The sequence below is a fragment of the Octopus bimaculoides genome, chromosome 9 (assembly GCF_046866305.1).
Source record: "Octopus bimaculoides isolate indiv1 chromosome 9, ASM4686630v1, whole genome shotgun sequence".
Classification (NCBI taxonomy): Eukaryota; Metazoa; Mollusca; class Cephalopoda; order Octopoda; family Octopodidae; genus Octopus; species Octopus bimaculoides.
The window spans coordinates 57374029-57398907 of NC_142936.1; the positions used below are offsets into that span (position 1 = coordinate 57374029).

Here is a 24879-nt window from a genome sequence, read left to right on the forward strand (position 1 = left end):
GTTAGCTTGCCATCTTTGATAATAATTATAATAATAATAATAATAATAATAATAAACTAATGTTTACTTACCTCAAAAAGATCAGCTAATTCTTGAAATGGATAGACAGTAATTAAGATTGTAGCAAGAAAAGCGAGGAAAACATTCACCAAGAAAAAATCTATAACAGAAACAAATGCAACAAACAGATTAAAACAGATTAAGTGATACTTGGAATGGTCAATTAGTTTTTTTATTTTTGAACACCTATTACTACTGGGAGGGGGATTTTTTGGGGTGCCCAAACATGGTTGCAGTCCAATGACTGAAAAAACGTAAAAAATAAAAAAATAAAAGAGATCACCGAGAATTCAACACAGTTCTAGGTACTATACACTGGAAGTATAAATTCTACTCTTTGACAACATAGCAATCAATACAAATATTATAAAGAAAGATCAATTTAATAGGACCAAGAAGCAAAAGGAAAATATGGTATTAGCCAGGACTGGTGCAAGGAAGTGTGAGTGGGGCTCTCTCCCCAACTAAAGTTGAAAATTGATGTTCTATGCTTTGTGTAGTATGCCAGTTCCAGCTAAAAAGTATTGAGGTGTTGAGGATCCACCTTTAGTCACAATGATAGACTAAAAACTGAAAGCTCGTATGAAAGTTTTAATGTTTTGTTATAAGTCAAGATAATTACTGACATACTGTTTGTGAATGGGCCTTTTAAAAACAGACTTTTCTGGATTTTTTATCCAAGAAGTCTATCAAAATCATTTCAGAGTCAATGATTTTTTGTGATGTCATTTTCTAGAGATAGCATTGCTAAATTATTTATTCTCTCTTGTGAAATTGTTGACTGTAAGTATGTTTTAATCGGATTTTGTTTTGAAAACTTCACTTGGTGTGACTGTTAAAGGCATTGTTAAGTAAATACACAAAGCAATAAAAATTTTAAGAAATGTTTAATTCATCATAGTGTTCTCCACCTGAGCATGTGTACAAGACCCTCTCTTGGTACAAGGACCAATTTAAACAAATCTAATTGACTTAAAACAAGCCCTGGTATTAATGATATACTTACAGTTAGAGAATATTGATTTCCGGAAAGGTCGACCCTTTGAGTAAATAACTGCCATAATGATATACTGATAAGAAGAACTCAAGAAAATTGCCGCGTTTTCATATGACACATACTCTTCCTCTTCATTTGGTTCAAATGGTATAAACCTGTAAAAGGAATTTTTTTATATATAATCATAATCATCATCATCATCGTTTAATGTCCGCTTTCCATGCTAGCATGGGTTGGACGATTTGATTGAGGACTGGTGAACCAGGTGGCTACAGCAAGCTCCAATCTGATTTGGCAGAGTTTCTACAGCTGGATGCCCTTCCTAACGCCAACCACTCCAAGAGTGTAGTGGGTGGTTTTACATGCCACCGGCACGAAGGCCAGTCAGGCAGTACTGGCAACGGCCACTCCTGAAATGGTGTATTTTACATGCCACCTGCACAGGAGCCGGTCCAGCGGCACTGGCAACGATCTCACTCGAATGTCTTTTCACATGTCACTGGCACAAGTGCCAGGAAGGTGACGGTGGTAATGATCAAGCTCAAATGGTGCCATTTACGTGCCACCGGCACGGAAGCCAGACAGCTGCTCTGGCAACGATCATGCTTAGACGGTGCTGTTAGTGCTCCACTGGTACAGGTGCCATCACGATTTCGCTTTCGCTTGCCCCAACAGAATATAGAATATAAATTTATATATTGGGCAGGCATGGCTGTGTCATTGACAAGCTTGCTTCTCAACCATGTGGGATCAGGTTCAATAATACTTTGTAGCACCTTGGACAAATGTCTTTTAGAGGTCTGGGACAATCAAAAGCCTGGTGAGTGAATTTGGTAGATGGAAACTGAAAGAAACCCATTGTGTATGTGTTTTGTGTGTGTGTATGTGTGTGCCCTTGTTTTGATACCACATGATGCTTGTAAACTAATTTTCCTGGCTTTGGGAAATATGATATTGAGGGTTCATAACAGGAAGGGGTTTCCTGCCATAGAAAATCTGCCTCAACAAATTCTGTCTGATCCATACAAACATGGAAAAATAATGATGATGATGACAAATGACATTCAATGAACAATATATTTTTGAACATTTTTTTTTCTCATTTACAGCTGGATGCCCTTCATGTTGCCAACCCTTAACTGTTTTCCAAGTAAGAAATATTTTGTTCCATGAGTCTTGCAAAGTGTAGAGCAACCAGTCATAATATCATTAAGGAATGTAAATATCAGGTTAGTGTTTTACAATAATAAGAAGCTTCAGAATGTCAACAGACGCAAGCATGACTGTATGGTAAGAAGCTTGCTTCCCAACCACTCAGAGCTGCTATTGTAGAAGACACTTGCCTAAATTTCTGTGCAGTGGAATTGAACCTAAGACTTCTTATCCACACAGCCATGTATGCAGCTGTAAAGTGCACTAAAATAGAGGTTGTACATTCAAGTAAATGTTAAAGGGAAGTAACTTTAGCAATGTTTTAAACACTTGTTCACTTGACTTGTAAAGTTCAAATTTGAAATTGCTCAAAGAGATTGAGGGGTGAAATCTTAACTGTGCATGAAATTTTATCCACATTTAAATACAAAACACCCAAGTAACAAAAGTATTCCAGTCACGACTATTCTTTTCTTTTTTTTTTTTAATATCTGAGGGCCTTAGAGTCAACCTAGCTAAAACCAAAATCCTAATAAGTAGGAAGGTAGATAAAACACAAACCCCTTCAGGTAGATGGCCCTGCTCAGTATGTAGAAAAGGAGTAGGTAGTAACTCTATAAGATGTACCCGGTGCAAGCTATGGACACATAAGAGGTGCAGCAACATCAAAGGCAGGTTAACTAGCAAGTTAGTTTTTGTTTGTGGCAGATGTTCAGGTGCAATAAAGACTGCAAACAAACAGGAAACAACTTCTATCTCATTCCAGGGTGAAAAACTAGAGGTAGTCGATAGCTTCCGCTATCTGGGCGACCAAGTTAGTAGTGGGGGTGGGTGCGCTGAAAGTGTAGCTGCTAGAATAAGAATAGCCTGGGCAAAGTTTAGAGAGCTCTTACCCCTGCTGGCGACAAAGGGACTCTCACTCAGAGTAAAAGGCAGACTGTATGACGCATGCGTACGAACAACCATGCTACATGGCAGTGAAACATGGGCTGTAACTGCTGAGGACATACGTAAGCTCGCAAGGAATGAAGCCAGTATGCTCCGTTGGATGTGTAATGTCAATGTGAATACCCGTCAGAGTGTAAGTATCTTGAGAGAAAAGCTGAACATTAGAAGCATCAGTTGTGGCGTGCAAGAGAGACGATTGCGCTGGTATGGACATGTGGTGAGAATGGAGGAGGATAGCTGCGTGAAAAAGTGCCACACCCTAACAGTTGAGGGAACCCGTGGAAGAGGTAGGCCCAGGAAGACCTGGGCTGAGGTGGTGAGGCAAGACCTTCGTACATTGGGCCTCACCGAGGCGATGACTACGGACCGAGACCTTTGGAAATGGGCTGTGCGTGAGAAGACCCGGCAAGCCAAGTAAGATCGTTGCCAGTGCCCCTGGACTGGTTCTTGTGCGGGTGGCACATGAGATGCACCATTTTGAGCGTGGCCGTTGCCAGTACCGCCTGACTGGCTCCTGTAGGATTTTCGAGCGAGATCGTTGCCAGTGCCCCTGGACTGGCTTGTGCGGGTGGCACATAAAAGACACCATTTCGAGCGTGGCCGTTTTCGTGCGGGTGACACGTAAAAGCACCCACTACACTCTCTGAGTGGTTGGCGTTAGGAAGGGCATCCAGCTGTAGAAACTCTGCCAAATCAGACTGGAGCCTGGTGTTGCCATCCGGTTTCACCAGTCCTCAGTCAAATCGTCCAACCCATGCTAGCATGGAAAGCGGACGTTAAACGATGATGATGATGATGATGATCTGTGAATAAATTGTTCTACTTGCTCAGCTCAGTGGTTAGAGCGTCGAGCTCACAATCATGAGGTAATGAGTTTCATTCCTGGACTGGGCTGTGTGTTGAAGTTCTTGAGCAAGACACTTTATTTTATGTTGCTCCAGTTCACTCAGTTGTAGAAATGAATTGCAACGCCAATGGTGCCAAACTGTATCAGCCTTTCCTTTTCCAATGGATAACATTAGTGGTATGGAGAAGGGAGGCTGGTAGGCATGGATGGCTGGTAGTTTTCCATAAACAACTTCGCCCAGACTTGTGCCTTGGAGGGGAACTCTCATGACTGAAGGGGGTCCTTCTCTAGTGTGAATGGATGAAGAGTTGGCCAGTATTGCTAACAGAATGAATGACTACATAGCGGCTACTATTTCTTTCACATCTGGGATAGTGGTGGTGGTGATGGTGGTGGTGGTACTGCTGTTACACATTCAGCTGAATGGTATTCAGTTACTCACAGACATGCTCCAGCCTCCAGCATGCTATAATAATAATGAACTTATTGTATACAACTCATCAGAAAAAGTAGCCAAAAACGCATGAACAGTACATAGAATAATGCACAAGAAGTGAACAGTAAATAAGTTGTTTAAAAAAAAGTGGGGTACCTCGAATGAACTGTTGCTGAATTTCAGGAAGCATGAAGTTTTGAAGGATGCAGTATCCTGACAGCAACTACTGATGTGGGTAGTTTATTCCATACTTCAGCAACTCTGAATGTGAAAAAATGTTTCCTCTCTTTCTCTCTTGTCTTTTTTATTAGTACTGTAATGGCCTCTAATTATTAGAATTGACTGGACTCATCCTACTTTCATTCAAGTAATTCCTGTCCTACTCGATTCTCCTTCTCTTATCAATCTTGCTGAGGACAACACCACAAACCCCACACTACTCATTATACCCATTTCTTCCTTCCCAGAATGCCAACATTTTTGGGTTCTGAGAGATGTTGATTTGTAAAGTTTTAAAAGTAACATTAATGGAATCAGAGAGCCAGCCAAGACCAAAGGTACTGCTCCTTCCCCCAGATCCCATAAAAAAATATAGGGCCGATGTGAAAATGGTCTGTCATGATTGGGTAGTTCACAATATCAGCATCACCATTTAACATCTATTTTCCATGCTGGCATAGGTTGGATGGCTTGACAGGAGCTGGCAAGGCCAGGGACCACACCAAGTCCCATAGTCTGTTTTGGCTTGGTTTCTACAGCTGCATACCCTTCCTAATGCCACTTTACAAAGTGTACTGAGTGTTCTTTAAAAGACACTATCACCGTGGTTTTACATGACATCATTCTCAGTGTTTTTATATGGCACCAGCACCAATGTAAAAACATGGCACCAGCACCAATATTTTCTATGTGGCACCAGTACCAATGCTTACAGTATATTGTTGTGAAAATGGTTTGTTACGGTTGGGTGGTTAACAATATATAGTTAGAGCTGATGTGAAAATAGTCTATTATAGATAACTAATCAATTGATAGTGTACTTACCAGCCTTGATTATAGACAGAGATAAAACAGATTAATTGTATCAGGATCTGTACGATGGTTTGAAAGACGAGTGACAGTACAGGTGGAAAGCTGACTAAGCTGGATGGTGGAAGCTCCTTTGAAATCTCAGGGTAGGCATCGGTGCGTCCAACTGAAATAATAATTACCATTATTAATTATTAATTAATAACTGTTTCTTTATTTATCACAAGTATGATGGATGAGCAGACATAACAAGGACCAATTATAAAGTAAAATAAAAACCACAATCAGGAATGAAAAATAACAACAAATAAAACTTTAATGATTGAGAAGATTTGCATCCATGATCTTTTTTAAGACTTCTAAAAAATTTGGTGGAAAAGTAACTTCTGACCAAAGATCTGGCAAGAATGCTTACAACAGAGTAGACTCCACAAAAGGTACCAGAGGACAAGGTGGTCATATTAACTTGGTGGAGGAATTAAATTTATCACCCATGAACAGAAGAAGCTTCTATGCAGTTTTTACAAATTCAAATTGTATTCTTCAACTCAAGGCTTTGGAAGAAGTCATTTGATCAAGGTGCCACACAATAGCACTGAACCTGAAACAATTTAATTTCAAAGAAAATCTTTTAATCCACTTTGTTATGTCATACTTAGCTGACCACAACCTTACCTCATTCTCTAAAATGTAAGTTTTGGAAGACCCAGATAAGTAAGTTTCACTGCTTTATCTCAGTGATAAGGTTCTTTGCCCTACAGCATCAGTAAAATCAGATAGAAATAGCAGCCACGTTTCCTCAAATCACACACTACTGTTTTTAAAAAGGAAGCGCACACTGAATGATATAGCCTTATTTAGAGTAGAACAGGACCAGTTTAGAATTAGGTAGATTGCACTTCACTATAGTACCTATTTAGAGTTACTTATTTTGCAAGTTAAAGGAATCTCTCAAGAGATCGAAGAGAACTCCTGCGAAAAGCTTGAGTTGAGGCTTCCCTCCAGCATCTGTTGTGGTATTCAGAGGGTGAGAAAGAAATATGTTTATGGCTAGGAAGCTGGTAGTATTCTATTTATGACAGGTAAAATGAATTTATCAATACCAAAAAAATAAATTTCTCAATAATTCAACAGAATCTGCTTCTGCTGCTTAACTCTTTACCATTTAAAGAAGTCATATCCAGCCAAAATATTCTACATGCTTTATGTTCAAACTGACCAGATATGGCCCCTCACACCTACTCTACTATGTCATTCTAAAAATAAATTACCTCATCATCAAACTCTTGATGCTTTGAGATAATGCATGATTAATTCAAAATAATGTGAATAAATAAACATCACATTTAACAGAGTAATCTGAATGTTAAAGGATTAAAATACCAATTTGTACCTTGCTGAAATACCTTATTACAGACAAACTAACGAGAGAGCTTCTAAACCAGGCATGAGCAGCATTTATTGGGAAGTAGGCCACCTGAGATATGGCTCATTTTCAGGTAGGCTGCCTTACTAAAAAATTTCCTACAAGCCACAGTTTCTCCACCACTGTTCTACACAATCATTCAAGCTATTAGAAAAAGCAGCCAAATTTTCTTAAATCACACACCATTGTTTATAAAAAGGGAAATGCTCATAAAATAGTATGGTCTGATGAGAATCTCCATAATTTAGGATTGACTGTTTATCTGAATGTATGTGTAGCTCTAGGAATGGAATTTTATCTTTTTTTTTTTTTCACTTTGTGAGAGACTAGGTTAACTACAGAAAGGGGAAAAGGTTATAAAAGCAAAATAATTACGTACATGTAACTCCAAGGGTCAAGATGAGGAAAAGATCGATGTAGAGAAATTCAATGTCTGTTAAGTTACAGGCGATCTGGAAACAAAATAGAGATCAAATAAATAAATATATATATATATATTATAAATGAAATAAATATATATATATATATATATATATATATATATATATATTATAAATGAAATATATATATATATATATATATACATATATATATATATATATATGCAAATATATATACAAATAGACACACATAAATAACAGGCTTCTTTTCAGTTTCTGTTGACCAAATCTATGCACAAGGATTTCGTCAGTCAGGCTGTAGTAGAAGTCAGGTGCCCAAAGTGCCCTGCTGCGGGTCTGAACCTGAAACCACATGATTTGGAAGCAAACTACTTAACCATACAGCTATGTCTGTGCCTCTAATAACTTTAATTCACTCTTTTGATATCAACCAACCTGAAACCGTTGATACTTCTATGATGAAAAAAACTTACTGTTTTAAAGTGGTCTAAATGAAAACCCTCTCTCAAAAATTCCTTTTAATGGCAAAGTTATTTTATTAAATTCTTTATTATTACATTAAAAATGAATTGAAACAAAGGCAGCATATTTCAACAGAAATATGGTAACAAAAGAGTTAATCAAGACTGAACTTGTAAGCAAGGGAGAAAACGGAAATAGGCAATGCAGTGAGAGGGAAGAATAGTCTTGGAGACACAGTGACAACTCTGTACATATTTGAGCCTTATTAGACCTTTTCAGCAAACAATGATAGGTATATTTCACTATAGTATTTCTGTTGAATCTTCTGGATGGTTTGAGCTTCAGTATCACTAAACTGGCAAACCTTGATGCAATATTTCTGCTTGACGTGTTCAGTGAAAATGAAAATCCAATGAGCATACCCTACACGTCTGTACTCTAAGTTTAACAGCCAGGAACTGATGTGGCCTACTGGTGTGAAAATTTTCACACATACACAGGAAGGGTGGCATCACCTCCCACCCAAAGGATTTTGCCTACGTAGCATTAGATTTGGTGGGGGAAAAAAATCAAGTCAGATATTTATTGAACACACTTCATGGGTGTGTGTGTGTGTGTGTGTGTGTGTGTGTGTGTGTGTGTGTGTGTGTGTGTGTGTGTGTGTGTGTTATTTGAGAAAGGAGTGGAGTTAATAAGTTGATCTCAGAGTACCTAAAGTACAAGCGTTGCTTGGCCAAACTGCTGCAAAGTTCACAGACAACAGGTGGATCTGTGCAAATTGCAGAGTGGTATCAAAAAGACTGGAAAAGGTCACTCGGAAAGCCTCTTTGGTGATGGGAAGACAATTTAGTTAAACAATTTGGGTAAAGATGGAAAAGAATGGCAATTTCAAGACTGAATTGGTAGCACATTGCGATTAGTGATGCATAGCAGCATCTGATGGTCAGGTCAATACTGTGTGATACTGTGAAAAATATATGTGTGTGTGCATGTGAGTGTGTATGTATATATGTACATATATATATATATATATGTGTGTGTGTGTGTATGTGTGTGTGTGTGTGTGTAAGTGTATGCATGTGTGTGTATGTATGTATATGTGTATATATATATATATATATGTATGAGTGACAACCTTCATTCAATTATCCTCTACCAACTCCAGTCACAAAGCTCTGATCAGCCTGGGACTATAGAAGACGATTGTCCAAGGTTGCACACAGTGAGATTGAACCCAAGACCAAGCTTCTTAACCACACAGCTTAACCACCATCTAGCTCCTTTCGAGCACTGGGCCTCACAGAGGCAATGTGTTCGATGTCAGTGTCATGCATCTTTTGAGTATCTTTTGAGCATTGGGCCTCATGGAGGCAATGACATATGACTTAGATCTTTGGTAATATACCATGCTTGAGAAGAAAACCCATCAAGCCAAGTGAAATCGTAGTTGTGGCAGATACTTGTGTTGCACAACTGGCACCCTTGCTGGTGGCGCATAAAAGCACCTATTACCCTCTTGGAGTGGTTGGTGTTAAGAAGGGCATCCAGTTGTAAAAACCATGTCAAATCAGACCAGAGTCTGGTACAGCTCCCCAGCTTTCCAGTCCTGGTCAAACCATTGAACCATGCTAGCATGGACAACAGCCATTAAATGATGATGATGATGATGATGATGATGATGACGATGATGATAATGATGATGACAGCTATGCCTGTAGAGATTACATATGATAAACTGTGAGTATTAAGATGTTTTAGTAAATGCCATAAACTCACCTTGTATAGGATAAGAACTGAAGTGGACTGAATGAGACTGTAGCAAGCCATATATTTGAAGATTCCAAATGTAGTAACGAGGGATGCACGACCTTGTCTGAAAGAAAGAATATACGCAGTGTTGATAAATTTTAGGGGTATTTCTTTGAATTTAATCATGGTAAAAAACACATTTCATCAGAGAAGTTAATTCAAACAGGTGGAATTTTGCTTGACAATTAACTCATGCATGCAAACACCAGCTTAACCACATGTTCTGGAATTCCCACAAAACTCGTGAATTTCCTGAAGCTGTAACTTGCAGTCTTTTAAGAACATTAACCTATAAAATGTCGTCTGTCTGGGAGAGCCTGCAAAGGCCTGGAACACAGCTGCTTCTTCCAGGTGTGAAAGTGTGGTTGAGAAACTTGCTTCAACCATGTGGCCTTGAGTTCAGTCCCACTGCATAGCATCTTGGGCAAAATGCCTTCTACAAAAGCTCTGGGCCAACCAAAGCCTTGCAAGTAGATCTGATAGATGGAAATTGAAAGAAGCCCATCATATTTGTATATATATGTGTGTATGTATGTCTATCTGTGTATTTCTGTGTGTTGTGTTTGTCTTCCACCACTGCTTGACAACTGGTGCTGGTTTGTTTACATCCCCATGATTTAGCAGTTAAGTAAAAGAGAGTAGATACCAGACTTTAAAAAATAAGCCACGGCATCAATATGTTCAACTAAACCCTTCAAGACGGTGCCACAGCATGGCCATAGTGCAATGACTGAGACAAATAAAAGATAAAAGATGAAGTTAAGGTTACTTCCTTGCACCCACTTAAATAAGGACCTTATCCATATGTATTAGTGGCCACCTAAGAACACTAACCTTAATAAAGTACCCTGTTTGTATCCAATCTGTAACTATTTAAGTATGCATGTATATAAGGCCCTTGATAACAGCTGAAGTTTGAATAGATTGAAATGTAATGTAGCACACTTAAAAAAGAAGTACTGGGGTTGATTTGCTCGACTAAAGCAGGAGTTCTCAACCATTTTTTAAATCTATGAACCCCTTTGATTACTATTTAATACAGGTGAATACCTATAGCCATTCGATGTTTAAAAACTAGTTTTATACAAAACTTCTTTCAAAATTCATATTTTGGTTTTCACACATTAACTTGTGTAGTTTGAACTATGTAAAATGTTAGAGAAAGAAAACCTAGCTGTTTCTTGCAATACATACCAATGCATACATCTAAAGCAGGGGTTCTCAACCATTTTTTACTTATAGACCCCTTTGATTACTATTTTATTCTGGTAGACCACCCCTAGCCATTTGGTGTTTAAAAACTAGTGGTATACAAACTTCTTTCAAAATTCCTAGTTTGTTTTTCACACATTAATTTGTGTAGGTTGAACTATGTAAAACATTAGAGAAAGAAATCTAGCTGTTTCTTGTAATACATACCAATATGTACATCTAAGCCAAAATTTTTTCAGAGCCCCTTAAACTTCTATTGTGGATCCCCAATTTACTATTTTGCTGTATGAACCCTCAAAAATCTATGGACTTTCAGGGGCCATATGGACTTTCAGGGGCCATATGGACCCTGGTTGAGAACAAATGGATTGAACCCTTCAAGGCAGTGCCCCAGCATGGCTGCAGACCAATGACTGAAACAAGTAAAAAAAAAAAACCCAAAAAAATGAAAGATAAAAGATACCAAAAGACACCTACTTGATAACGGTTGGAACACATTCGATGGTTGGAATTTTTGAAGTGAACGCTGATGCTACTGATGCTTCAGTTTCTGATAATGAAATACCTGCATGGGCAATTTTGAGAGCACCACAATCATTGGCGCCATCACCACACATACCTACATAGTAACTGAAAAAGAAGAAAGTAAGAATAATAAATACATGTGAAATACATGTCTTTTGCCAAAATACAAAGAAGAATATGTAAATTGGCAAGGAAGCAAATCCAAAAATATTTAGAAAGACTTCAAAAGGATAATAATAATCCTTTCCAATATAGGTACAAAATCTGAAATTTGGGGGAGGGGACTAGTCGATTACATTGACCCCAGTGTTTCACTGGTACTTAATTTACCGACCCTGAAAGGTTGAAAGACAAAGATGATTTCAGTGGAATTTGAACTCAGAACATAAAGACAGACGAAATGCCACTAAGCATTTTACCTGGCATGCCAATGATTCAGCCAGCTCACTACATTAATAATAATAATGATGATAATAATAATATGGGCTACAGCAAATATTCTGCTCAATACCACAGATTTGCTTGTCAATTGTTTGACCTTAACCAGTTGAGCTTGTCCCTTGGTGGCTGACAATATGTGCATCTCTGATCATGAGCAGTGGTGGGGCACATCATAACCAAGTGTTGAGAGGAATTCTTTGGGGTATAAATAATTCACCTCTCGAAACATTCAACATCCTTAAACAACCCTTATTCAGTGACTTTTTGAGCAAGACAGGCTACTTGACCCGAAGAAAATTCTAACTAGGTTCCACCTGCAAGTTTATGTGCTGTTTATCTTGATATGAGATCACCATGTTGCGTACACATGGTTGTGATGCCTGGTGTACCATAATTAGATGTGTAGACATGATGGGTATATTGTGCTTTGTATATTTGTACCCCAGTGTCACTTTGATGGCATGTGCTGCTCTCTCACTCAATAATAATAATAAAACAGAAATTATTTCATTTTATATTTTTATATATTTTTCAGTTAAAACCATTCCCATCAGTTTGGTATCGGTTCATCTATGTTGGTATAATAATAATAATAATAATGACCATTTCTACTATAGGCATAAGGCCAGCAAGTTCAGGGGAGGGGGTAGAATTCCAGTGTTCAACTGGTACTCATTTTATCGACTCCCCCAGAAGTGAATTTAACTGAATTGTTATTGTTTCTTATAGTATACTGTACCCTTTTTGTTCTCTATATCTGCCACTCACTGCTTGAAGCTTACCAACTTTCTACATTCGGATGCCCGGATCACATTTATATATATGAGCTTCTTTCAGTTTCCATCTTTTAAGTTCGCTTACTTTAGTCTTTAGCCTGCCAAGACACTTGCCCAAAGTGTCATGCACTGAGATTGAACCCAAAACAATGTGGTTGAGAAGTGAAATTTCTAACCACATAGCTATGCTTATGCTTATCATTATTCCTGAAGGAAAAGGTGAAATTGGCATGACAAAATGTCTTTGAGCATAGGTTTGCTAATTTTGGGATTTACCTGGGGCCAAACAACAAAAAACTGAAAGTAAACATCACCACCAACAACAAAAAATATAAAATATACTAATATGACCCTATTGAGGTGGGATGAGGTGGAGGTGGGGGTTCATCAATGTCCACTAACCCTAATGATTGCAGTACTTCAACCAGTTGAGCTTTCTGTTTCGGAGCCATTCTTGCAAACACTTTACCACGAACCACCAACTGAAAAAAAATAAGAAATATAAATATGAATACACGCAAAGACAAATATATGAGCAGCAAAACATGCAATGGTAATTCTTATGACGTGCTAATTAATCTATACAGCAAAAATATCTTCAAACTGAATGTTTATAGTTTTAGAAATGTTATGGCAATCAGAATCACAGTTTGACTACTCATGTCTCTTAGTATATTCTCAATTAATTGCTTATCGATGACTCTTGTACTGAGAGAGTTGAAGTTTATAAACTGAGCTGTAAAGATGCACAGGGAGGAAACTCAGTTAAATAACTACAGACTTTAATATTCCTTTGATGAAACAATAAATACTTAATTATTAGTGACAGAAGCTGTATTAATATAGAAAAAGGTAATATTTATCCCTACTTAAACGTGGGTGTTGTGTTATAACAGAATTATTGCAATAATTACCATGACAGAAACTCTGATATGGGCTTTTGGTGCATATAAGCACTCTTCATTTCATCACTAGCAGGGAAAAGAATCACTTGCTATCGCCACAGCTGAGACTACCAGATCACATGATCGTGAAGTCAGTGATTTTTCAAACACTGTTTCTTTAATATCAGATGATGCTAAATTTGTCTTAGCATATGGTTGCCAATGGATATTTGCTACTGATGATGCTCAAGGAAGCAGAAATACATATTTAGCAATGGTATAACTGCTGGTGGACAATTTATGTCAGTTACTGATACAGCTCTACGCATCTATAAGAGATTCTTTCTAAAAATGAATACTGCAGTTTTCAGGCTTTCGACAAAATATCTGCTTTAAGTATGAGACACAGATTGCTATCTTGAACTAATGTTGCTTCTGTCACTAACAATAAGTTACAAGAAATATATTTGAAATGGTAAGAATTTATCTAAAGAAAGGTGTTATATATCTAGTGATGTATATATTTCAGATGTATCTTACTTTGGACAGAACATCAGGAAAATAATCCCTGATTAAACTCCATGAATCGCCAGTCACAGCAAAATGGAAACGTTGACTGTCTTCATCTATATGAATCGAGGTGGTACTGCCAACCTAAAATAAAAAAGAGAAGGGATGTCATTGTAACAAACATTGGTAATGATAGTTATAACCAACATCACAACATAGGATATCACTGATAAAATAGAGAATAATAGTTTCAGACAAAACTAATGCATAAAACAGTATGACTAATAAAATGATGTTACTCATCAATTTATTTAGTAGATTGGTTTCACTTGATGTAAAATGAGTGAGAATAATGTTCTAATGATGATGATGATGATCATCATCATCATCATTTAACATCTGTTTTCCATGGCGGTATGGCTTGGATGGTTTGACAGGTCTGGAGAGCCAGCGGCTGCACCAAGCTCCAATCTGATCTGGCAATGTTTCTACAGCTGGATGCCCTTCCTAATGCCACATTCAGATGGTGCTTTTTACATGCCACTGACACAGGAGCCAGTCAGGTAGTACTGGCATCAGCCACGTTCACATGGAGCTTTTTACATGCCATCGGCACAGGAGCCAATCAGGCAGACCTAGCATCAGCCATGTTCGGATGGTGCTTTTTATGTACCACTAGCATTGGAGCCAGTCAAGGGGTACTGGCCACAGCTATGATATTGGTTTCACTTGACTCAACACATGGAAACTATTAACTACTTCTAGTTTCTCCCCCTGGCATGTGAGGGTATCTCTTTTCTGTACATCTTCAGTGTTTTTTGCCACTGTGTATCTACCACATGCAAAAACTATCTTCCTGGTTAACCTTCCTCTGATATTGCTGCACCTCTTATGTGTCCATAGCTTACACCGGGTACATTGTATGGAGTTTCTACCCACGCCTTTTCTACAGATCGAGCAGGACCATCTACCTGAAGGGGTTTGTGATTTGACTGCCTTCCTACTTACTAAGACTTTGGTTTTTGCTAGGTTAACCCTAAGGCCCTTCAATTCTAGACCTTGCTTCCACACCCTAAACTTCATCTCTAGTTCTGGCAGTGACTTGGCTATTAGAGCAAGGTCATCAGCATAGAGGAGCTCCCAGGGGAAGCCTGTCTTGAATTCCTCAGTTATTGCCTGAAGGACTATAATGAACAAGAAGGGGCTGAGGACTGATCCTTGGTGAACCCCTACTTCTACTCGGAATTCCTCACTATACTTGTTGCCAACCCTCACTATACTGACAACATCCCTGTACAGGGCTTGTACAGCGCTTATCAACCACTCCTCTATCCCCGGTTTCAACATTGACCACCAGATAAGCGATTGGGGGACCCCGTCAAAGGCTTTCTCCAAGTCAACAAAAGCCAAGTACAGAGGTTTATTTTTGGCTAGATATTTCCACTGCAGTTTTGCCTTACCAGAAATATAGCATCAGTGGTGCTTCTGCCTGGCACGAAACCAAACTGCATCTCATCTAGGCCAACTCTCTCCCAAATTAGTTGGGCTATGACCCTCTCTGTGATTTTCATCACCTGTTCAATAATTTGATACGTCTGTAGTTATTTCTATCTAAAGCATCACCTTTACCCTTATAGCAGGTGACTATGGTGCTGCTACACCAGTCATTGGGTATGACTCCTTCATGAACCACCTGATTTACGATACAAGACCCACAGCGCCTGATATTTTAAGCATCTCAGTAGTGATTCCTGATGGGCCAGGTGCTTTTCCTGTCTTCATATCCTTAATTGCTTTATCTACCAGGGTACTGTCAATTCAGATAGCTGGTCCCTCAATTGGCAGACTCTCCTCCTTCCCATTCATTCTCCACATTCAGCAGTCTTTCATAATGGCCTCTCCAAGCCTCTTTTTTGCAGAATCATTAAACGCAAGGGCACTATCATCGATGCCGACACATTTCTCTCCTACGACATCACAATTTTCTCTCACACACTATCTTGCAATCTGAGATACTTCAGTTCTTTGGTCCTCACGTTGCTGAACATTAGAAAATTTCTTCTTTTCTGCTATACCCTTGGTTATATATACCTGTCTCCTAGCTTCCCTTTTGGCTATCTGATACATTCTCCCACTACCCCACACTTCCAGGCCTTCCAAGCCTGTTTCTTTGCTTTAGTGGCCTGTCTACAGTATTGTTCCACCACCATGTTACTCTAGGTCTTGAAAGGACTTTGCACCAGCCACAGATTTGGTCTGTCACACTCAGCAAGCTGTCTTGCAGGAATTCCCAGCTGCCTTCTATATCACAGGACTGTAGCTCTTCCTACCTATCATCAAATTTCTCAGTAAAGATATCCCTAAACCTCTGATCATGTGAAGGGTTCTTAAGCTTCCAAGTCCTTCTTTTCCAAATTGGTTTGCTTTTTGGAATCCTTCTGGTCTCAAGTCTAAAGTCACTAATAATTAGTTTATGCTGGGGGTACATTCTTCACCAGGGAGGGTCTTTGTATTTAAGAGCAACCATGCATCTCGCTATCTGGTGAGAATGAAATCAATCTGGCTAGCAGAGTCACCTGATAGATAGGTTATCAGGTGGCTAGCTGGCTTCATAAAGTTGGTGTTGCAGATTAATAGGTTATTTGCATCACAGAACTCCAGGAGCCTAGTTCCCTCGTCATTTCTGGTACCAACTCCATGGTCCCCACATACACCATGGAAGATACCAGGTTACTGTCTGACACACCCATTAAAATCTCCAGCCACAAAGATGAGATCATTATCACTTGTCTTTGAGGTAGCCTGCAGAAGTGATCCTTCTGTTCATTTGGTAGGCCCGCTTGTGGGGCATAGGCAGAGATAATTGTAGCTATGTCATTCTGCAAGACTAGCCTGAATTTAAGTACTCTATTGCACACCCTCACTACCTCTATGACCTTATCCACCCATTTCTCTGCAAGAAGTATGCCCATACTCACTATTTCATCACTATCATCTTTCCAGAAGAGTTTATACCTATGTGCTTTGCCTGTGAGGACTCTGGCTGAAGCTCCTCTCCACCTTACCTCTTGTATGCAACATATATCAACACGTTTCCGTTCAAGCATCTCTACAATCTCACTAGATGTACCTTTCAGACAACACACACACACACACACACACATACATACATACACACACAAGTTAAACAGTTATTTATTGAAATGGGGGATAATGAAAACAATTATTGTGTGTGTGTATGTGTCTATGTGTGCATGTAGAAATTCAAAGGATGGCTTTGGTCTGATAGTAGAAAGTCTATCATATTAACAGGATTGAGTCTTGCAGGCAGCCTTCAAATTTTTCAATCCAAAGGGTTTTAGTCCAATATTTATATGCTATTATTTGTAGTGTTGTCACCTGACTCAAGATCCACAGTTCCAAAAAGAATATATATATATATATATATATTATTCTTTAATGAAAAAAGTTTTGACAGTGACATCCAAGTTTCAACCTGCTAAGCCATCAAAGGACTCTAGTACATTCAAGTTCATCTTGGTTTATAATCAATAATGCACTAATAGTGAGAAATTTGCTGTGCAACAAACCTTTATACTTACCAACATATTGGGTTGTCCGGAAAGTTCATGCCGATTTATAGTAGCTTACCTTTCAACTTATTTGCCATGAATCCACCCCAATTCTGGGAAAAGGGTATTTTCAAGTTAAAGTAAAGATAGAGACGCATTGTGCAACAAAATGGTTCGTATTTGGTTGATTAAAAATGTAATGGCAAGTATTTATTGACCTTTTTCTTTCCTTTAAAAATCGGCACAAACTTTCCAGACAACCTAATACTTTTGTGAACATTAAAGCACAAGATTTCTATGCTAACAACACCATAGCTTAAAGTTGATACATCTAACCATACAGTTATACATGCTTCACTTATAACCTCCACTTTCCAAAGACAAACAGGTTTATATCTCTAAATAACACCAACAACAAGTAAAGAAATCAGCTGGCTGAACCCTTAAAAACCCCATGACCTAAAAGCTGACATACCTAAATAACCACACCTAATTACAAAAGTTTAAATGCTGAGCTGAACTTTCAACTATAGCCTCCACATTCCCATCAAAAAAGCTAAATAAGATCAACAACAACTAGACCTGACATATCTGCTTTACAACTAACCTTTATATCTATCTACATTCTTTTGTGAAACCCAACAAACAACCCTAAAACCTGAAGCTGACACACGTAAGTAGACACACCTGATTACAAAATTGACTGAATATACGACAGGCTTCCTTCAGTTTCCATCTACCAAATCCATTCACAAGGCTTTGGTTGGTTGAAGCTATAGCAGAAGATACTTTCCCAAAGATCCGCACAATGGGACTGAACCTGAAACCATGTGATTGGGAAACAAACTGCTTGACCAGACTTCCACACTTGTGCCTTAGAAGAAACTTGCCCAGAGTTCCACACAGTGGGACTGAACCCAAAACCATGTGGTTGGGAAGCTAACTTCTTAATCACACAGCCACATCTGGCCCTAAGCAGTTAATAATTATTAATTCTTTATTCAGCCATTTATTGAACACACCAATTTCTCTAGATTGAAATGAAGGGCCTCTAACATGAAAAATTGGTGAGAGGGATTTGTCTACCCTACCAATTCCTCATGGAAACCAAACTTATTGATGTTACTCAAGAAGCTTTCCTTTGAACTAAATGCAGACATTAGACTGTCATCCATTTGTTCTGATTGCAGATTTTGCTTTAATTTTTTAAAAATTAAATGATACAGTAAAAACTTACAGTAGCTGTTACTTCTTTAACTTTCCGGTCTTTTTCTTCTGTGTAAACAAATTCCAAGGTGGGAGTATCATCTGCTGTCTTGAAAGCTTGAACTAGGATTATTTGATCATTACAATCAACCATGTTACATTTTCGAGCTACACATAAAGAGGTTAACATGTTGTCACCTGAAAAACGGTTAGGAAAAAAATTAATTAATAATTAAATATTAAAACTTAAATATCATCACCATCATTTAACATCCACCTTCCATGCTGGCATGGGCTGGGCAATAGTGTGAGTTAAAATATGAAGAAGGATTTCAGAGCAGAGTTACTCATTGACAGCTGAGTGGACAAGAGCAACATGAAATGAAGTATTTTACTCAAGAACACAACATGCAACTCGGTTTGGGAATTGAACCCACAATTTAGCAATCGTGAGTGCAACATCTTAACCACTAAGCCGCATGCCTTCACAATATGAATAATACAAAATAAAAATATTATAACAACAAAATATATAACCATGAAGCTATAATGAAATACCTCACCTGTAACCATTACAGTTTTGATCTCGGCACTGTTGAGTACTTCAATTGTTGGTGCTGTTTCATCTTTAAGGCGGTTTTCGAAGACTATCAAGCCAACAAACTGTAAGTCTTTCTCTACTTGTTCCCTTTAACAGTTAAAAGAAACTCTTTTACAATGAAATATAGTAATAACAGTGTGGACAACAAGTCTTACTTTATTACCAAGTTCTATAAAGACAGAACCACTACTCTCTCACAGACAATATCACTCAACTTATACATCTATGTGTGTGTTTGTGTGTGTGTGTGTGTGTGTGTGTGTGTGTGTGTGTGTGTGTGTGTGTGTGTGTGTGTGTGTGTGTGCAGGTATGTGTGTATACTATATATATATATATATATATACCCAAATATGCACAAACATGATATGTACAAATGAAATATATGTGTGTGTGTGTATATATGAGGTGCAATAAAAAAATATTTGACTTGATTTTTTTCCCCTCTAAAACTAATGCCACATGAGCAAAATCCTTTGGGTGGGAAGAGACACTACCTTGCCTGTGTATATGTGAAAATTTTCATACTGGAAGGATGCATCAGTTCCTGGTTGATACTCCTAGAGTACAGATGTGTAGTGCGTGCTCATCAGATTTTCATTTTTATGCAAGATGATCAAACGCATTAAACAGAAACCATAAACTCATGTCTTCATAAAGTCTGGGTCGTGGTTTGCACAGTCCAGCATGTCCTGAGCAATTTCCCTGCAAAGTTACTTCTGCTGCTCCACCAGCACCTTGGGGAAGAATTTTACTGACATTCTCTGCATGCAAAAATCCTCCATTACAATGGAATGCCCAGATCCTGTGCTTATTCTCACTTAGTGAGCAATATCCTGGATTGTTACACAATGGTCTTCCATGGATTCTTCACCAAATCTTCTAAATTGGCTCCTCATTTTAGCTTGTGGATGTGAGTGTGTATGTGTGTGTGAGTTTGTTTATGTGTATGAGTGTGCATGTATGTGTGAGAACTTGGTCAGCCCAGGGCTATAATCAAAGCCACTTAGCTTTTATCTTTTACCTATTTCAGTCATTTGACTGTGGCCATGCTGGAGCAAGAAGTTTTAGTTGAATGAATCAATACCAGTTGTCTTTTCTTTTTAAGCCTGATATTTATTCTATTGATCTCTTTTGCCAAACTGCTAAGTTACAGGGACATAAACTCACCAACACCAGTTGTCAAGCAGTGTTGGGGGACAAACACACACGGTGGGCTTCTTTCAGCTACCATCTACCAAATCCACTCACAAGGCTTTGATCGATCTGAAGCTATAGCAGAAGACACTTGCCTAAAGTGCTACACAGTGGGACTGAACCCAGAACCATGTGAATGGGAAGCAAGCTTCTTACCACACAGATATGCCTGCACTTATGTGCATGTATATATAACATTTATCTCACAGTATATATTTCACTGGCATACAGCATCATATTTTAAACACATACAACATATAGCAATCTCTCCCAGATAATTCATCAAATTAATACAATTAATTAGTTGATATCATTAATTAACAAATTAATATGAGTAAGTAGTTACTGTATAAACAGGAATGTATGAATGCTTACCGTGTAACCCTTTGAACTCTCATGTAATTTAATTTAATAGGTTTATAGGCAAATGCAAGGACCCTGTAGCCAGATTTGGTGAACTTAATAAGCACTTCTTGGAAGTTATAAGGAACTGAAAATATTAAAAACATATTTTTAAAAAAAACCAAGAACATGAAAACGTCATCATCATCATTGTTTTAATGTCTACTTTTCCATGCTTTCATGGGTTGGACAGAATTTGTTATTGAAGCAGATTTTCTATGGCTGGATGCCCTTCCTGCTGCCAACCCTTACCTGTTTCCAAGTAAAGTAATATTCCTCATGACTCAGGCATATTTCATGATAAATTGGAAATGAAGGGCTCTGCTGGCATGATGGTAGCATTTGTTTACAACTAACAACCAAAGACAAAGCAAGAAAACAGTAACACACATACGTGCACTCACACAAGCATGCATACACACACACACATATATACACAACAGGATTCTGTCAGCTTCTGTCAACCAAATTCACACACAAAGCTTTGGTTGACCATTGAGAATGATGCAATTTCACCAATTTTAGGCATTTTCAATGGAGCATATTCACAGCCAGCCACATGCTCCAACAAGAATGTGTAACCTCTGATACAAGAAACAATGAATAAAGCATTCACTGATGTTGCAAATAGCTGCCCAGCTGAATAAAAATCAGGTGTACACAATTGAGGCAGTGTTAAATTAAAATAGCCATCTATGTATCATATATAATGTAGATACATTCTGGATAGGCCAGTTACTGAGGTACTTCTCCTGAAATAACAACTTATGGACAAACTGAGTAATTTATATATATCTTAAAATATTTCAAGACAAAGTCAAAAGTTTTCTTACTTGTTTCAGGCTGGCAAAGAGATGCCACCATCTCTGGAGAACCTTTAGTATAAATTTCAAAATTCTTTGCAGTAATTTTACGGGCTATCACAGACATACGTTGCAGTCGAGATGAGAAAGGGAACTGGCGTATGATACCAATTTCTTGATCAGAAATCTGTAAAAGAGATAGAACCAAAATATAAGAAACAAATAATGAATTAAAAATTAAAATAACTGAACACTTAACTGATGGTATTTTAATTATGAGAAACTCTCATTGCTGATGCTGTTTAACCCAAGGCCAGATCTGAACCACTAGACCTACAATCAAAAGTATTCCGTCAGTGATCTTTACATAATTGTTTTCAAACATAGACATAGTGTATCTAAATATAGATTGGTGAAGGCATGTGGCTTAGTGGTTAGGGTATTCAGCTCATGGTTGTAATGTCATGAGTTCAATTCCAGGTGGTATATTGTGTCCTTGAGCAAGACACTTAATTTCACATTACTCCAGTCAGCTCAGCTGGCAAAAGTGAGTAGTACCTGCATTTCAAAGGGCCAGCCTTGGCACATTCTGTGTCACACTGAATCTCCCTGAGAACTACATTAAGGGTCCGTGTGTCTGTGGAGTGCTCAGTTACTTGCACATTAATTCTATGAACAGATCTTTCTGTAGATCAGATCAACTGGAACCTTTGTCATCATCTTATGTTCCCTGTTGACAATGTGTAGCCGACAATTGATGAAAGGTCTTTTCTCTGTGTTAACTTGTCCTGTTTTCTATTTTTTTCTCATTGTTTACATATTTTACTCATTTGTTTATGTATTTCATGTTATTTGCACCGTTGGTGACGTCCTGTACCCATATATGCATGTGTGTGTGTGTGTGTGTGTATGTATATATATATATATATATATATATATATATATATATATATATATATATATATACATATTGTAGTGGGGTAGGTCAGTTTATGGGGTTACCCTGGGTTTCTCACTCATAAGAAGATTAGCCTTATCGTGTATCTTCAGACCCTAAACACTGCTGGCATGAGACTTCTTTAAAATATGGAGGAGAAAAAGCCTCATTTTTAAGGGTAAAACCCTAGGTGATTATCTGCCATTGTCCATTGATCTTTGGCCAGGCTGCCATCTTGCAATCACCAAAGCACCATGAAGGTAAAAGATTGTCTCCCTTTGGCCTTAGCTACTGGTTTCCAGTTGTGGTGCCGCCATGCGAATTCCAGCCGTAAGTCTAAACTCCTTACAAGTGAGAAACCCAGGGTAACCCCATAAACCAGCCTACCCCACTATAATAGTAACTGCTCTGCATCTTAGAGTGTGCTTTTCCTCCAGATTTATGTATTTCTACAAATATATATATATATACATTACAAATTTATACTTGTAATTTATACTTCATCCATTGTTCTCGTGGCAAAATTGTTAGCACATTGGATAGAAGGCTTAGTGGTATTTTACCAACTCTTTGCGTTCTGATGTAATTCCCCAAAGTCAATTTTGCCAATCACCCTTTCGGAGTTGATAAAATAAGCACCTGTCACATAATGGGGTCAATGTAATCGACTACAAACCCTGTCCTTTAACATTGCTAGCTTTGTGCTAAAACTAGGAAGCCGTTATTATTAATACTGATGCATCACTGAAGACTCTCTGTGAGTGCATGTGTACATGTGTCAGCATACACATGTACACATGTGTGTATGTGTATATGTCTGTATGTATGAAGTGTGCTCATATGTATGTGCGTGTGAGTGTTAACTTGAGTACTGATTTTCTTTATTTATCCCTTCACTTTTTGAAATTTCTTTTTTACTTTATCTTTCTGTTATTTGTCTCAGAAAAGAAAAACAGAGAGGAATCATCCATCCTCTGTGCTTTTGTGTAGCTGCTGTCATAGACACACAATCCCCACACACACCATATCAAATACTCAAGAAGCCTTATTGTATAAAATGTAGGGCTTAAATTAATGCTGACATTTGAAAAGTAAATATCTGTGTTTCTTTCTTTTTCGCTGTGAGACTTGGATTAAATCTATAAAAATTGATTCACACCAGCTGTTTCAGTTGTGGGTCGTTTCTTTTGTTAACTATACAAATGTCTTCCACTCAACAACCAAACCAAACAATGTTGTTACTAGAAGATAACTAGGTTAAAATTTGAAGGGTCTTCTGGTTTTTTTTTTAGGATATAATGTAAATATGTACAGTATACATACATAAATAAATAAATACATCTATGTGTAAAGAATGTGAGGGCCTGAGGGACACATCTCATACATTTTATCCAAATATTTACATTTTATTATATATATATATATATATATATATATATATATATATATATATATACATACATACATACATACATACATATATATATCTATATATGTATATATATATATATATATATTAAAATATAAAATGAGAAACCAAAACATTTGGCATCACTCGAAAAAACATATAGAGAATATGGACAGATAGAGTCTCTTTACAGCTGTTTCTAGAATAGCCAAACATGTGGATCATGATATTGAGTAAGGATTCCATAAGCTAAGTGGAAAAAGTCACCTTAAATAGGCAGTCTCAACACTACATTTTTCAGTTGCTGTTCAAGCCAGACTTTTAATGGTAAGCCAAACTTTTTTGCTACCCTCAGATTTATTAATAATATATATATATATATATATATATATATATATATATATATATATATATATATATATATATATATATATATATCTTACTCTTTACTCTTTTACTTGTTTCAGTCATGTGACTGTGGCCATGCTGGAGCACCGCCTTTAGTCGAGCAAATCGACCCCAGGACTTATTCTTTGTAAACCTAGTATTCTATCGGTCTCTTTGCCGAACCGCTAAGTTACGGGGACGTAAACACACCAGCATCGGTTGTCAAGTGATGTTGGGGGGACAAACACAGACACACAAATACACATATATATATACATATATACGACGGGCTTCTTTCAGTTTCCGTCTACCAAATCCACTCACAAGGCTTTGGTCAGCCCTAGGCTATAGTAAAAGACACTCGCCTAAGGTGCCACGCAGTGGGACTGAACCCGGAACCATGTGGCCGGTAAGCAAGCTACTTACCACACGGCCACTCCTGCGCCTGTATATA

General features: G+C 37.9%; 1 protein-coding gene across 1 annotated transcript in view; it reads right to left on the bottom strand.

The window, feature by feature from the left end:
- LOC106878814 (polyamine-transporting ATPase 13A3) overlaps positions 1-24879 on the bottom strand; it is a 164873-nt gene that overhangs the window by 19999 nt on the left and 119995 nt on the right. The window contains exons 18-29 of the mRNA XM_089357562.1: positions 21724-21880; positions 20864-20978; positions 19257-19381; positions 18725-18891; positions 13946-14059; positions 12924-13003; positions 11257-11409; positions 9535-9631; positions 7275-7347; positions 5485-5635; positions 1067-1212; positions 72-160 (exon numbers count right to left, since the gene is read on the bottom strand). Of these exons, the coding sequence (XP_089213688.1) occupies positions 72-160; positions 1067-1212; positions 5485-5635; positions 7275-7347; positions 9535-9631; positions 11257-11409; positions 12924-13003; positions 13946-14059; positions 18725-18891; positions 19257-19381; positions 20864-20978; positions 21724-21880 (1467 nt within the window). The remainder of the gene's footprint in view (positions 1-71; positions 161-1066; positions 1213-5484; positions 5636-7274; positions 7348-9534; positions 9632-11256; positions 11410-12923; positions 13004-13945; positions 14060-18724; positions 18892-19256; positions 19382-20863; positions 20979-21723; positions 21881-24879) is intronic.